Source organism: Cyclospora cayetanensis, unplaced genomic scaffold, assembly GCF_002999335.1.
Source record: "Cyclospora cayetanensis isolate NF1_C8 unplaced genomic scaffold, CcayRef3 CcayRef3_contig_1, whole genome shotgun sequence".
NCBI lineage: Eukaryota > Apicomplexa > Conoidasida > Eucoccidiorida > Eimeriidae > Cyclospora > Cyclospora cayetanensis.
Genome location: NW_020312036.1, coordinates 634,544 through 650,306, shown reverse-complemented (window position 1 = coordinate 650,306; position 15,763 = coordinate 634,544). Strand labels below are relative to the sequence as shown.

At 52.8% G+C, this 15,763-nt stretch overlaps 3 protein-coding genes across 3 annotated transcripts; 1 reads left to right on the top strand and 2 right to left on the bottom strand.

Moving 5' to 3' along the window:
* The first annotated feature begins 913 nt into the window (after nucleotides 1–913).
* Nucleotides 914–1,999, top strand: LOC34618513. The gene has a single exon (XM_026336833.1). The coding sequence runs from the start codon at nucleotides 914–916 to the stop codon at nucleotides 1,997–1,999; it is 1,086 nt and encodes a 361-aa protein (XP_026192618.1).
* Nucleotides 2,000–2,811: 812 nt separating this feature from the next.
* Nucleotides 2,812–5,065, bottom strand: LOC34618512. Its single transcript, XM_026336822.1, has 4 exons — nucleotides 4,277–5,065; nucleotides 3,877–4,067; nucleotides 3,109–3,577; nucleotides 2,812–2,925 (listed from the first exon to the last, which is right to left on the bottom strand). Exons 1-4 carry the CDS (start codon nucleotides 5,063–5,065, stop codon nucleotides 2,812–2,814), a joined length of 1,563 nt encoding a protein of 520 aa, XP_026192607.1.
* A 315-nt stretch (nucleotides 5,066–5,380) lies between these two features.
* Nucleotides 5,381–14,767, bottom strand: LOC34618511. Its single transcript, XM_026336815.1, has 11 exons — nucleotides 13,756–14,767; nucleotides 13,016–13,494; nucleotides 9,379–12,599; nucleotides 8,945–9,287; nucleotides 8,516–8,803; nucleotides 7,675–8,174; nucleotides 7,072–7,385; nucleotides 6,641–6,819; nucleotides 6,274–6,444; nucleotides 6,040–6,165; nucleotides 5,381–5,755 (listed from the first exon to the last, which is right to left on the bottom strand). The coding sequence occupies exons 1-11, from the start codon at nucleotides 14,765–14,767 to the stop codon at nucleotides 5,381–5,383; spliced, it is 7,008 nt and encodes a 2,335-aa protein (XP_026192600.1).
* Nucleotides 14,768–15,763: the final 996 nt, after the last annotated feature.

Genomic DNA, 15,763 nt, shown 5'->3' with positions numbered 1-15,763 from the left:
AGAACAGTTTGGAATAAGGCAAAGCCTGGAAATGGCAGCATTTGGGAGGATAACATACGAGCTTACATTGAGGGAGAACTTAGCACCACCGCTACATCCTACGCATCCCGGGTACTCTAACTGCTGGGGCATCGATGCCCCTGAAGGTCCTACCCTCATAGGATAGATTGTTTGGACAGAAGCTTCACGAAGGACAGACTCTATGTGTATGAATGATGGAAAGGTTGATTTCTTTGAGGGAAACCAAACAATCCCCTTGTACTGCATATGCTGTTCTCAGAGGCTTCGTTCTGGTGGAGCTACCTCTCTACTGTTGTCCCTCTGTCTGCTCGTCCCCCTCTTTCTTGCTTTCAAATGTAGAACCGCCTTGCTTTTTGCATTCGTAGGAGGGATAGGTGGGGCCTTTTATGCAGGATACTGTCCTGGTCTGCTTTCCTCTTCGACGCGTAGGCAGTGCCCGCGGCTTCCCCTCTCTCCTACCCAGAACGGACCAGCTCCCCTTGTGCGAACCTCCTTCTGTCCCTGCCTTGTCGCGGGATTTTGTATGCCTCAAAAGAAGCTACAGCAGCAGCACAGGCAGGAAGAATTCATGTGCCGGCTTCTTTCTCAGGGCAATTCCCCGTGAGACCACACGGGGGCCCAGCAGCTTGGGCCCCTCGTGCTGCATCTCCTCCCGCGTTTTTCTTTCGGATATCTGGAGCAGCTGTACGCGCTTCGATAGCTTTAGCAGGAACAGGAGAGGCTCCACCTGGATCTGCTTCACACATGGACGAGCTGAATGCGGCTTATTCCTTGCGCTGGGGAGCATTACTTTGAGTAGTCGATTTTCTTGTGTATGTATAAGGGCACATCGGACGCGTAGGTAGCCTTGAAGCACCTTACTAGGGAGGGGAGGACAACATAGCTCGGCGACATGAGGGCTGCGGCTCGTCATGTGCCAGTACTAGCGCTGCTGCTTCTGCTGCTGCAGTTGCAACAGCTAGCTGCGGAAGGTCCTTACAAGTCTGAAGAGGCTTATTCCTTCATTGATCCACAGGAGGCGACCTTCGGTGCACCCCCAATTGACGAGCACACTACACGGGATCATAGCCTGAGGAGCCTCACCACGAGAAATTCACAGCATACGCATATCCTCCTACAGAAAACCCAGAAAAAGGGTCTTTCGGCTGCTGATGAGGAAAAGACCACAAATTTGCTGACTGGTGGTGCTTTTCACTCGGGCTCTGGGCAACCAGGGGCGCTGAAGCGCTTGGCAAATTATGTGAGGAATTCATCTGTGGTTGATAGGGTGCTGTCGGTCGTCTATTACTTCGTGGGTTCCTCCCCTGGTAGAGCGGACCAAGTCTTGTTGCGTCAGAGCGACAGTGTTGGCGTGGGTGTGGGTCTCTTAGTACACATACTGCGGATGCAGACGCCTGAGGCGCGGAAAACCCTCAGTCGCAGGCTTCAGAGTGCCCCCGAAGTGCGGAGCTACATACAGAGGTTTGGGGAGCTAGTAGATCCGCGAAAAAGCATCAAAGAATCCCTGCAGCAGCTATTATGGGCCCGCAGAAGGGCAGCCCGACTGGCTTTGGGAGCTTATGACACCCAGGAGCTCGCAGAGTTGCTCAATCTCGTGCGAAGATTTAAACAAGAGTATATGCATCTCTTGGGGTTTGTGGCTGTTTGCCTCGATGGCCTGCCAGACAGTCTCCCCGTTCTATCACTCTTTGTGGACAGACTTCTCATTCCGTTGCAGGATGCCCTCAGGAGCATGTCCTCCGTGTCCGGTCGTTTCAAGGGTTTTTCACTTGCACTCGCACAGCAGCAGTTGTTACGGTGGGTGAACTACCTGGGGAGTCTAGAGTTCACGCTTTTGCAGTTGGTGCCGGGAGGCTCCCGGGCCCTCACATCCCTGCGGCACCTTAACAGCCAGGACAGCAGCCTCGAAGAAACAGACAGCAGCTACGCAAGCCAAGAGGGAGAAGAAATGGTAGAAGCCTTTGACAGTCATCTTTGACTTTTGGGGCTTCAAGTGCCATTGCAACTGTACATGAGGTAACAACCAAGTTGACAGCTACGGCATCAAGTATAATAGCAGCATTTGCGTCGCAACGGGCAATCGCTCTATCATTTGCGTGGTAGAGGTTGTGTATGCTGCTGTACTAGCGCCGACGCCGTTGCTAGCAGCAGCAGAAGCACCGTCTTAGCGAGCATAGCGCTGAAGTGCCGACGCACCTTTTCGTGCAGACAGACACCCCTGCTGGGATTTTGTAAGGCCCAGTGAATATGTGAAGTCCAGTGGGATCCTGGTGGTGGTCTGTTTGCAAATGTTTCCTGGGCATTGATGGGGCCCTTGGGGGCGTCTAAACACATTTTTGTTAGGGGACCCCTGCCGCTTTCAGGCAGCTGGGTAGTGCCTCTGTCTATGGGGCAGTGTTTGGTGCTTTTGTGGTACAAAGGGAGCTGCTAGGCTGGAGCAGGCCCAGGAGTCAACCAAGCCGGAAATCCTTTGCTCTTTCGACGCAACGTTGGCTTTCCTAGGCGATAGCGACCGCAGGGCAACACAGGGCCCTTCATCGTAGTTCAGTACTACCACTGTAGAGAGCCTGCTATCTAAGGGTGCTTTTGCTGTTCAGCTAGGTATACCCTAGTAAGCTATCAAGTAATAAGAGTAGTGGGACAGCCAAACGATTGCTTCATAAGGTGCCTTAGAGCTTTGCTTTCGGGGCGACCAACAAGCAGTCACAGCACTTTCATTAAATGGTTTGAGGCTGCCCATGCGGGCTGCGCAAAGCAGTAGCACCACAGACAGGGCCCCTGTAAGCTGAACTAGGTGTCAACATGCTCCTCTTGACTACTCCTGGCACGACTAAGGGCTAATAGAAAGGACTCTAGCTGGGGAATGCAGATCTCGAAGTCCGCAGACACCGCCGCCCATAGTGCCTGAGGGATCACATTCGCAGGGTGTTTAACTGTTCTACGGGACCAGCGGCGGCAGCTGCAGAACTGCTCCCTCGGTGCAAAAGCTTGTAAGAGGTGCAGGAAATGCAGTTACTGTAACCGCTACTTCTTTTACCACAGTGACAGCTGCTTTCCACGACTACCTAGTGGCTGCCCTTTTTTTACCTCAAAAGAGAAGCCCGAGGAGAGCAGAGTGGCGCTTGCAAGGGCCTCGTAGATGTCCCCTAACTGTTTAACCCATTTCGGTGTATTACTGCTACAGCCGCTGCTGTTGTCTCCTGCAGCATTGCTGGGACTGTGGGCTAACCGCGAGAGCACTTCTGCCGCCTCACGCGTAAAGTCTTCCTCAGGTGGTAGCGCGACAAGGCGCTGAATTACCCTTTCTCTCTTCCTGCTGCTGCAGCCGGAGCAGCAGCAGCGGCAGGGTGATCCGGCCCTCAGTCCACACCCCGCAGCTTCCTCCTCGCTCCAAAGTGAACCGATAAGCCCACCAAAAGCACTCGATGCTAAATTTGGGATCCAGGAAGACCCTATGTCGCCATACCTCACGCAGAGACATGGCCAGGACTGAGGCTCTGAGAAACTGTCCCAACCAAGAGCCAGAGAGTCATACGAAAGCCCGGCTGCATGCAACCTGAGAACCACGAACATGGATGGCCACAATCACTATAGCCAAACGAATTTGCAACAAAAATCGTAAACACTACTCGTGCTTGCTATTGCGGCGGGCAAACCATGAGTAGCAGCAGTCGACAATGCCAATACAAAGGAAAAAGAAAATACATACAGACGTGGATCTTTTCTTACAAGTGGGACTTAGCAGAGCGAATGAAGAAGCGGGTTCCCGCGCAGGACAGCAGACAAATGAAGGCCCCAGACAAGCGGAAGACAGGTGAAGTAATGGAGTGTCAAACCAGAGGCGGAGGGCCGTACTTGCGCATCATCTTGGCAGCAAAAAACGAGTTGGAGACCAAGCGGCTCTTAATAATCGTTAGAGGCCCTTCACGGACCTCGGGAAACAAAGAAAATAGCCACTCAGACACCACAAAGCCCAGTGCAGAGTCCCCAAGGAACTCCAGAAGCTGGTAAGTTGCAGTAGGGCCCCCACGAGCCGCCGCTGGCGCCTGGAGAGTGACACGCAACCGCATCCCTACACAGCTTGATGGGCAGGACACGCATAGCCGAGAAGCACGTGCATATCACAAAAACTGAAAAGTAAACAACAATATGAGGTATGTCAAGGGACATGGGGGCGGTATAGGGAAGTTGGAAGGCACTTGAGACACACTACTCAGCCCAGCGAGGAGGGTAGCCTGCCTTCTTCAGTTCTGACCTCTGCTGTCCGTGACAAAGCCACAAGGGGCAGATTAAGGTCTCTATCTCTCCAGAAGGCCGCTCCACTGGATTCATTTGAACTGGTTGGCGAAGCGACCTCAGAGGATACCTTTGCGGGGGATAGCCATAAGTTGGAGATTGCTTGATGGGAGGCCTTTCCTACAGAGACAGCTTCCTCATTTCTCCAGTCTCTTTCAGCTGAAATACCTAAAGATGCGCTTGTGGCTGTGGAATCGTGGGAGACCCTCATGAGCTGCTGCAATAAAGCGATTACTCGGGGGTCGGGTCGTAGGGGAGCATGAGGCACTCCAGCGACTAGCGGCGTTGCATCCAGCTGAGCCCATTCAGGCTCGCTTGCAGGAGTGCAACAGATTGAAGCCGAGACTTGTGCAGTAGCCGTCAGGACGTTAACTATTGGGGGCAGCCTTGACGATTCATCCATTTGAAGGTGAGATTTCAAGGTGTCCTCTTCTCCAGTGTCCGTGGAGGCTTCCTTAAGGACAAACCGATCGAGGAACGCTGCAGCTGCAATGAGACCATCAAAGGAACCTAAGTGTCCTGATACCCCAAGGCGAGTCTCGGTATGGGATGTTTTCGAGGCGCTCCTTGCTTCCGGACTGTTTTTCGAAGTGTCCCGCACGAGCGTTTTGTTTGAGAGATAGACAGCCGCAGTTAAGGCCTCCACAGCGTCTGCAAGCATCTTGGAGGAAAGAATCTGCTCCCTAAGCTCGACAAGCGTTGCAGAAGGTATAAATGGTCTGGCTAGGAGGTGCCCTGCGATCCCCATTTCCCTGGCCTTGGCAGCCAGGTGCTTGTTACAGACGTAGCTGCTTTTGCGGCGGGAAAGAGCTCCTTCATCCTCCCACTTGAAGTTAGTGAAGAAGATATACATGGCGACAACAAAGCCCAAAACCGAGTCACCCAAAAATTCAAGCCGCTGGGAATGCCATGCATTGCCACCGCTGTCCAAAGCTCCAGGGAGGCGCGAGGCTTTGCATGTAAGAGCAGCGGAAAGCAGGCGCTTATGAAGACCTAAGCAACGCCACATAGAAGCAAGTGATTGAGCAGAGGAAGCTTGATGGGCGTAAAAGCACAGACTGGCCTAGGATAGGGGCAACCCAAGGGTTCCCACGCGTAAAAGTGGCCTCTCGCAGAAGGAAACTGTGGGCCGATGATAACCGACGTCCCCATGTCTATAGAGACGGATGCAAGAAGAGAAACACGGAGGATGTGAAAGACCAGCGCAGAAAGCAGCTAGTAGAAGTGGAGAAAAGTGCTTAAAAGTTCTGTAAATAGCATACATGGCATCGCTGGAGGCAGATGCGGGGCATGCTGACAAACAACGGGAAAACCTACATAGACATAAGTGCCCCTGAGGGCCTTTCAACACCGTCTGCTTCAAAATCCTGTCCTTGAACTCCAAGTGACTGGCCGTAACCTCCAGCTGGAAGAAAGCAGGGGCTAGCCAGGTGAGTTGCTGAGAGGCAACAGGGCCAATCACAGCTTCACCACCCTTTCTTCACCTTACCTTGTCCCTCAAAAAATTTCGTTGATGTACCTTCTGTTTGCACGCAGGCCTCTCTGACTTTCTTCATTGTTGTACCTTCCTCTGTGTACCCCCCCCTATCTCCGCCTATATGCTTCTCCTTGCCTGCCCACCCTCGCTGCACCAATTTTTTGCCTGCCATTCTTGATTCGGTTTCACTCTGTTTATCGTTTCGTGTTCGTCCCCTCTACCCTGTGTATGTCCCTGGAGCCTACCAGGAAAACTGGTTCGGTCCATGGACACAAGCGAGCACATTGTGGGGCATAGGCCGTCTCAGCATCTTGTGCTCCAGCAAAAATCGTGGTAGAGCTGCTGTCCTCTCGAGTTAGATACCTGCAGCCCTGTAGACAGAGGCAAATGGTGCTCTATCACGCTGAAACCCTAACTGAACGTATGTACAATGAATGTGCCATAATAATCCTGCAGGAGTCACACACGAAGAGTCTCACCTGACGAACACGAGTTCCACGTAGTAGCCAGCAGTTGCCGTGGGGGCCCTTCTGGGGATCTGGGTATGGTTCTACAAGTCGCACCCTGGCCTGACAAAGCTGGTGCCTGTAGGCATCGCTTAGAGGTGGTCTTCCTTGGTGCATCTTGTCTTGTGGAGTCCATGGTGTGACCTGTAATGATGCACCCACGCTTTATAGACACTCCACAAGAATGTATTCTGCTTCAATACCTCTTCATATGCATCTCAAACCTTGTGTTGGGATATTTATATGCCCCAAGAGCTCCAATGAAAATTGTTTGCCAAGCGCAGCAGATCAGAATCTTCCGTTCCCTTCATAATTCGCTATTGAAGTGCAAGTATTGTACTGTGGTATCAGCGCAATGGAGGGAGATATATCTGTAGCTGCGCCTCTCATCGTGGGTAAGTCGAATAATGGGCCGCTCCAATCCGCGTAGCTCAAGGGCTTTGAAGATGTAGCGACCTCTCTCGGGATGGAGGCTTTCAAAGCCCTGTACAGGTATGAGGGAGCCCTCACCGGTCCCACCTGCGGTCAGATTGTCAGGCGGATTACATTATATGCAGATATATATCTGTATCATGGTGCCTTCACACTAATAGATGCAGGGGCACATAGTATCTCAGGTGACATATGCTGCAACAGCCAGATGAATGGCCACAGATAGTAACGAAGGGACAAAAAGGAACCAAAGCAAATCTTTACAGGCTATTCAGGAGCCCTGAATTTCCTGATAAGCAGAAGGCAAAGGTGTACTGTATCCCCTAGGAAGTAGCGTACCGGCCTTACAAAAGTCCTTCCAGGGGAAGCAACGGCCTACACGCAGCAGTGGGGAGATGGGGGAGAACACGAGATCCTCAACCGCCATCTCCGACCCTGAGTCCATCTCCTCAGTTGGGACTTTCTTCTCCTGCCGGCCAGTTATATCAGGGTCTACTCCGCTGAGCGGCGAAGATTGTTTCTCTTCAAGGTGCTGTAGAGCTGACCTAAAGAAACGTAAGGCAGATGAGGGACTAGCAAGGCCCTGTACTGATGCCCTGAGAGTGTCTACCCCATAGACCTCCATGAGTGAACGAGACGCTTCTTCGGCTCGCCTGAAGGAAGGACATTGTTAGACACCTTGGCCATGCTACTAAAGCGGCAGCTGTTTTCATAGCTACTAGCTTTGAGTATGAGGCTCGTGCCGCTTGGGTCGAGAGGAACATCGAATCCTTTGACGCTGCTGGCACAGCGGAGAAGGTCCAGCAACCTAGTGAGGAGTGATATGTGCTTTCGGTGGCAGCCGCTGTTTAGTGGCTTATTAAAAGCATCAGCAAGGCGTAACGGCAGCTGGGATAGGGCTACGGTGGCAGCGACCAAGGGAGGCTTGTCTCGTCACCTTACCACTTGCTGCTGATAGAAAAGCACTTGAGAGCTCTAAGGCTGCATATATATGACACGTTAAGGGCTCTTCCATCAAACGCAAGAGGGGCAAGGGCGAAAAAAGGCAGCAAAATGCGGTGACAGTCGCTGACTCCCCCTTTGAGCAGCAGCTGTGCAACACTCGTTCCCTCTGCATCTTGGTCCTGAGGACCCTCCGAAGGACTGTTACTGTCCATAGAGCCAACTGGCTGAGATAGTGTAACTACTGGGTCTGTTGCTCCATCGATTCGCTTGTGAAGCGCGCTCTGGTGCTGTGGTGTACGTAGGCGGGGCAATGAAGCAAAAGCATCCTGATTAGACGCGTAGAGTCGTAGAGACGCGCTGGATAGCTCTGAAGGGGAGCCTCCACCTGCTCCATTAAAGAGCGCTTCCCATAGAGCGGCTCCTGTTCTACTGTATTTCACCGTCGGCCTGAAATTCTGTATGCTGAGACTCCTTAAGAGCATCTCGTGGGTAAATTCCTTAGCACAGAACGAAAACCCACACAGCTTGTCAAGAATCAGCAGCTACGATTCAGTATCCCCCTATGTTTGTGCTAGGAAATTGGAATCATACAAAGACGGTTTTTCTGCACTTCAGGGAGTGGCTGTACACAAGCCATTCTGACCTTTTAAGCAAGTTTGACATGGGTTTCCACCAGCAAGCATGCTAATCTTTGCTGGTGTTGTACCGAAGGGTGCTTCACAGTGGTCTTGCAGACATTCAAAGTGCATGTTTCCTACGACTAAGCCGAAAATATGTTTATGTGTATTAAGGCCTGAGGCCTAGTAGTGATCGCAATAGTGTACGTCGTAGGGTTTACCAGAAGAGCCGTTAGTGCTGCTCCGTTGGGGACTTTCAGCTGCATATCCTCTTCTGGAGGCTCAATCTCAATTCTCATAAAGCCCTCCTCGCCGGATCTCTCCTCTACTCCTTCTGGGCTCTCCCGTTCACTGACGCCAAAGAAAAGTCCTTCATTATCGCTCTCAGCCGAGGGGCCTTCGGCTGTCTCGTCCCACCCAGTAGGATCACCGCGCCAAGTGCCCATGGGGTGCAGCCCATAGAATACAACTGGTTCTCGCAGAGGTGCCGGCAGCAGAAGCGCCAGCGGCTGCAGCAGCAACGACAGCGGAAATAAGCAGCTGCGGTAGTAATTCTACAGTGTTGCGAGGCAGACAGCGACGGATCAGGGTTTGGTTGAGAGCCAATATTGCAGGAAGTAGGCAGACAGGAGAACACTACGAGGCCTCACTTGTAGAACAGAAGCCACTGGCCTTTGGGGAAACAGCTTGCACAGCAGTTCCACCGCCGCCGCCTGTGTCGCCGCTCCTTCTGCCTCTGCTGCTGCCGTTGCCCCGGCTGTCGTTGCTGCTTTCTTTCGTTTGCTGCTAAAAGGCGTCCAATACCCCAGAAGGCCGCCACTGTCATATAGAGGGCTGCCTGGGAGAGGCACATCCGTCTGAGAGGTTTTGCCTGGGGTTCTTTCTGCAATAGCTTCATGTGACTGCTCTTGCTGTTGCTCTTCCTGCACCTGCCGCCGAGTCATGGGAGTGCACCACAAGCGGTGGATATAGAGCTCTGTAAAATGCTCTGTCCTGCACGCACAGCATGGGGTAGAGGAACGTGCTGCATTTGCTTAGATGGGCACTAAGGCTACTTGTTCAGCTGCAGACTGCATCAGCGTACGATTCAGGATCTTTCAGCATCTGGTTGAGGACCTCCGGCGCAAGAAGGCATTTCGGGAGAAGCCTCCACATTCTGTCGCCAGTGGAGTAGAGTCTAGCTTCATACATAGCAGAAGATTCCGAGGCGTTTTCCTCTGCCTGTGTGGAAGCGTCGGGTTTGAGCAACAGGTTGTTGCTTAGGACTCCCAAAGAGTGTAGACGCTGAAGGGCTTTTACTGCAAGCGCCTCCCATGATTCTCTCCAGCTCAGGGCCCCTCCTGGAGTTCCCTCGAAGCTCGATGGCTCGAGCTCCAGAACTTCCGGCATAATTGCATTCTCTCTGAATCCTTTAAGAGGGGGTAACTCTATTGTTGGTGGCCCTTTTTGTTCCCGGCGAGCCCTCAGAGGTCCCAGCATAAAGCAGGCTTCCGCTTGGGGGCCCCTAGCTTGCCTGAAGGCCCTGCACGCTGCTTCCTGGTATCCCTGAGCCAGCACGTGCTGCAAAAGGCTCCAAGCCAGAGGGTAGGGCACAAAGGCCCCTGTAGCTGGCACCCACACTCCGGGCATTCGCTTTGGTGAGGTGAGAGCAGACGCAGAAGCCACCTGTTTCCCTCCGGGCCTTGATGTCATGGGCCCCCCAATACCACGCAGCAACTTAATGCGCTGCAGGAGCAGGTGAAGCTCGAATCGGGTTAGACTTTCTCGACGTGCCACTGTCTTTGCATGCGGCGCGCCGACGCTGCACATCGAAATAGGGCATTCTGGGGACGGCATCTCAGCAGCAAACAACATAATAATCGGGGGTGCCACCAGACCGCCTCCTTTGACGTAGTTGCCGCAGGCTGCAGCGGCCTGCAGCAGCTCTTGCTCTGTCTCCGGCGCCTCCGGCATGAGCACTATGCCATACCCTGGTTCGCCAAGTCTTGGCAGCGCTTGCTTTGAGTTAGTAGCAATGGTCAACCGAAGGGGGAAGTCACCGCTACTGGGCTCTGAATTGCTTTCTTTCGAGATAGAAGCCTCCCATGTGCTCGAGAGTCGTGTGTTGGCAAGCGTTCCTCCGTCCAAACCAGTACAACCACGGAGTGCACCTAGGGTTCCATCCAAGATGTTCTCCTTTGCGGCCCAGGGGAGGATAACGATCTTCCCAAGGCCCCGAGCCATGATGAAGCGGCCGAGGCACAAAGCTGCTGTGTTGCTACGGCAAATGATAAGGGCCCCCCTTTCGTGAAGTAATTTGCTGTGGGGTATACAATGGGAGCCACTAATCCATAGTGGTCCTTCTTGATCCCTCTGGAGTTGGCAGAGAATCCGGTCAAGAGCTATGAGGCGCTGGCTGAAGAGACCTCTTATGGTCTCTTTAGCCAGAGCGCGGTAGCAATTCGCAAACCCTATCACCCGGTCCTGTTTCATGACCATATCTTGCTGCTGTTGATGATGGTGGAAGTGCAAGAGACCACCGAGGTCCTGAAGCCCCCCCTGACAAAATTTTCGGTAAGGTGACAGGGAGGGCTGTCGCAGAAAAGCCCCCAGGAGCTCAAGGAAAAGCAGAGAGGCGCCTAGCTCAAGCCGCCGCTGCATCAAATAAGGATCTGGCCTTTTTAAGGCACCTGAAAGCCCTTTACAGAGACCGACGAACTCAAGGAGTCTACACTCACCAGGCAAAACCCCAAATGGCCATAAAAGCCAGGGTGGCAGAGAGAAATCAACACCACTGCAGTCGCCTTGATGGGTCCCTAGGGTGCCCTTTTCAAAAGCCTTGTATGGAGTCATCCCATTTGCAAACAGTGGGGCTTGGAAACCGTATGATCCCTCTGTTGCTGCTCTGAGCTGTTGCGCCTCTAATGGTCCTGGGGTACTTGCAACCTGTGAGGCCCCATTGTAGTGCTCAGGGGCTACGAGGCAATCCAACTCCAAGGGACTTCCGTGGATGCCAGTGTTGTTCCGCCCCGCGTTGGTTTGTGAGTACATAATTATTCCAGAAAGCGAGAGGGCTATTCTATTGAGCCTCATACGGATCCTCTGAGCTGCAGCGCAGAGACACCAGAATCCCCACTCCTGCTGTATATGCAGAAGGGTCCTTCTTAGCCGTCCCCAGCGAGCAGACACAGATTGCCTCTGCTTTGGCGAAAGATAAGAAGAGACCGATCGCATGCAAAGCACATTCGCCTTCAATAGCGGGTGTGAAACCACTGTATTCATCACCGCATCCATCTCCGGATCTCCAGATGCATATGGGGGATACTGCGAGGGAACGCTTGAGGAAGAGCTTCCGGCGCCATTTAAAGAAGACTGTGGAAGGCTTGTCGAAACAGAAGCCTGAATGGGCTTATGGAAACACTCAGGCTCGTCATCTGGTGATCCACCGGCATTATCAGCTCCGAGACCTTTTAGACCGAGGTCAACATAGGAGGCTTCGGTGGCGCCTCGTTTCAGGGGGCACCTGACCCGCAGTGCCGCTGTAAGGTATTCATCGCACATTGAGAGAATGTGCCGAATTGCTTCAGTAAAGTGGCGTTGGCGAGGGGCTTCTTGGAGGCACAGCATGGGGTCAGCTGCACTGTCCTGGACCTCCACAATGGCCTTCGCGGCAGCTTTTACTTCCGATTTTGTCTTGTATGAAGGCTGCTCTGAGCTGTATCGCACAAGCTTTACGTCCAGAGGTTCCCCGACAGTTCTTAAGGGCTCTGCCAGTAGCAAAGACGGGCATCGGATCCGATGCAGTAATCCCCTGAGTTTTGTGAGTGCGCCAGGAGAGCCTGCATCCAGAGGCCCTTCACTGAGGGAGAGTATGCGGGGCCGGCAAGACACCCGTGGCAAGAAATGATTTAGAAGGCAATCATATGCACCGCTGTTGCAGGGGATGCTGCTGTCGCTGCTGCTGCTGCAGGTTACTCCATCCAGGAGCAGCAACGCTACATCCTCTAAGGTGAGGAATCCGTGCATCAATATCGACTCAAAAACCGCAACAGAGCAGACAAGGACCCGCGGCCAGTATAGATGAACCTCAGTGGAGACTGCGTCTTCCCACGTGCTGTCCTTTATACTGCGACCTGCATGTAGCACACTATCTTGTGAAGGTTGCCCCATGGAAACCACAGGGGGACTAGCCCATGGAGCTCCTTGGGGCGTGCGGCATCTAATCTTGACTGCATCTGCCTGGGAGCGAGCGAAGCGTAGAGGGGCCAAGGGACGGTGCAGGTTGTAATTCTGTTTCTCTTGTGAGCTTCTGGGAGGCCAGTGCAGCTGCAGTAACGGACGGTAGCACGAACACCTGTCGGGTGAGCGGGGTGAGCTTACCACGAATGCGGTTGAAAAATCTCAACCAGTGTGCCATTTACGCATGAAACAGCTATGCATACCCTTGATTTGTCGTGCCTAGGTACAAAACATGTTCAAATGTGTGACTGCAGTTGCACGAATGCTTATGCATACATACGATAGATATGTTCGCATTTAAATAAACAAATTTTCATTGACTTATATGCATCTATAAATCTATGGGTACAACTATTTGTATGCGTTAGTGGGATGCAAAGAGATCCACGTAACACATAGTATAATGAGTCTAGCCACAGGCCTACACCGATAATGCACGCAGTCTTCATGCGTCTGCGCACGCTCATACATATGCGTCGAATGCAATTTGTGATACTGCTCACCCCATAATGTTTCCTGAGGGCCTCGCTGTACTCCTTAAGGGCCGCACGATAGGAGTTCCAAGTGTGGGGAGACCCCCACTTGACTTTGAGTCGTGTCTGCTGCCAGTGCCTGCATCTCTGACTTTGTGCTGCGATCTCTCCATTTTCATTCTGCGCGCATAAGCTTGCAATAAGACCGCGAGGCTCCTCAGCTGAGTCCCCATAAGATCCATAAAGCCCACCGTTATATGCCTCTTGGGGGCACACTAGGGAGAGGACCTTACAAAGGCCCTCATACAGTTCAAATGTTCCCATTCCGGTAGGCGAGAGACACACAATGCACTGAGAGGCCACAGAAAGACTTTGCAGGTAGCTGTACACTACAAGACCGGGCACCAGGGGCACCCTTCTCCTCCCTAGAGGCAGCCAAAGTAGGCAGTTGCTCTTCACTGCTGCCTCATACGCCGCTGTCTCCTCCTTACTCAAAGGCACATCCAGTCCTACCGCAACCACCCCACACATTGCATACACTGAAGCCACTACCAGCTTTTTCCAGAGAAAAGTATGTGGAACAGGAAAACCCACCAAGGGATCATCGACACGAACGCCGAATAGGTCTAAAAGTCGCCCCTGGATCTGTGTAGAGTCGCAGTGTCGTAAGTGCCTAAGACCCTTGCCATCAGCCTTCCAGACCCTCTTGAGCTTTGTGTACAGCTGTCCGCTCGATGCACTTATGGAAGGTAGGGCTGGGAACAACTTACCGATATCTTCCAAGAAGCTCGGGGGCAGCGGCTCTACGCAGTCACACGGGAAAGGAATACTTGCCGATGGCCCCAGCTCCGCCTTTATTCCCTGAGACGACTTATCCACATCTACCATCAAGCCTGGTGGACTGTGGCCCCATGGCTTATTGGGGTCATCGGATTTCGGGCCTTGTCGGGGAGCATTCTTCAGCGTTTTCGCGAAGGAAGGCTCCCTGGGGCATAAGGTCACTTCTCCATGAGGAAGTTCTCGTAGGTCGGACGCCTTCTTAATAGCGCTCTGCTGATGGGAAAGTGAACAGACTGTAGAACTGAGCCCTGGGGGAGCCACCGGATAATTCATTACTGCTGAAGCTCTTTCACCCTTTTGTGGCCGCATATGGGAAAGGAGGTGCCCGAGCATGGATCCGTCAAGGGCCCCCATACTTGCTGGCACGGAGTGGATCATTGCAAATGACTCAGTGGTTGACCTCAAGAGCCCCATTGACACGCCCAGGATATCACTTATTGGGGCTCCCTGCGTGTCCTCAGCATGGGGAAGTGTGAGATCTCCAGGAAGAGCGTATGATGGGCTCCCCGCTAAATTCATCCAGACAGTACGCGGCAAGGCTTTTCTTGACCGGACTCTCTTTATTTTGTGCAGGGGATCCCCTACAGTAGCTTGGAGAGACCTCAGAGACGGTCCTACCAGGGCGCCACCCCCCCAGAGAGTTCCAGCGGGTGCCCCTGAATGAGCATTCAGTCCCTGACCCAGGCAACCACCGAAAGAATCCTTTACAGGAGATGCTATGGAATCGGACATGCCATCATTTAGGCAAGCTTGCACGGGGAAGCCCAAAGGGAATTTCGTTGGGATGCATGAGGGTCCCCTTGTTGTTCTAGCTTGAGGCAATCTTTCATTACCTCTGGGCACTTCCAGAAGCATGGATTTGGACTCTTTGCCGTCATTAGCTATAGCTGCTGCTTGTTTCAGCCATTCCTCCGGGGAGGCAAAGTCTGTTCCCCAGACCATTGCGTGTCTCCAGGGGCCCGCGGAAGTCGGTAGCAGCCTTCTCTGCATAAAAGTTCCTTAAGTTCTTCCTTTGAGACTTGAATCAGTATGAATTGCAATAATAATGAGCTTAAATACATCTGAAAAACGATTAAAGAGCATTTTTGTAGGGCTGGGGGCTAAGGGCTCCAAGAGGGCAGGGCGAGCCTCGCCTGTAGTTAGAGTGACACACAGAAAAGCTACTCAGAAATACCTATCTAGCGTGAATAAGTTGCACATTCTACCAAATATGGCTGTACCAATGAATACCTCGAGTGGAAAGGGAATCCTGGATGGCGAAGGGCATCGCCAATGCCCAGGGGTCCTTGGCACCGGTACCACTGCCGCCGCTGCTAGCAGGCCCTCAGTGAGAGACAGGGGTCCCTACTTTCGCATACTTACACTTGTACAAGGGCTCAATACAGTTAGCACATTTGTTTAAGCTGTTGTCTTTGCTGCCGATACTGCGGTAAGCGAACGAAACAGCGGCAGAACCAACTGCCAGGACCGCAGGGGGCTACGGCCAAAGGCAGCACACCGAATTCCAGTCATTCGACTTTTGCGTTCTCCCTTTTTGGTGTGCTTTTACTGCTTTCTCAAATCTCTAACTTGTCACGGTAGAGGCGCCCTAGGGACCCGTTGTCCCTGATGCGAGGAACAATCCATGGAGTGTGTTAGTGTGGCGTGGTAATCGTTTTGCCGGTTGGACCAGAGAGTGGGATAAATGAGCACCAACTCCGAGCAGAATCGGCGCATCTCAAGGGAAACAGTAGTAGCTCCCGCTGCTGAAGGTAATTGTGTTGTTGCTGTATAGGTACAACATACACAGCTGTCGCAGTATAGTGGTCATTGCCTCACGATACAGCAGTGTGGCTGTAGGAACCACGGCATCAGCGGCAGAAATTGCAGCAACTGTATCAACGAGCAGGCTATATGGACCAGTGCATTTGTAAAGGGCTGCTACAAGGGCCACGTTTG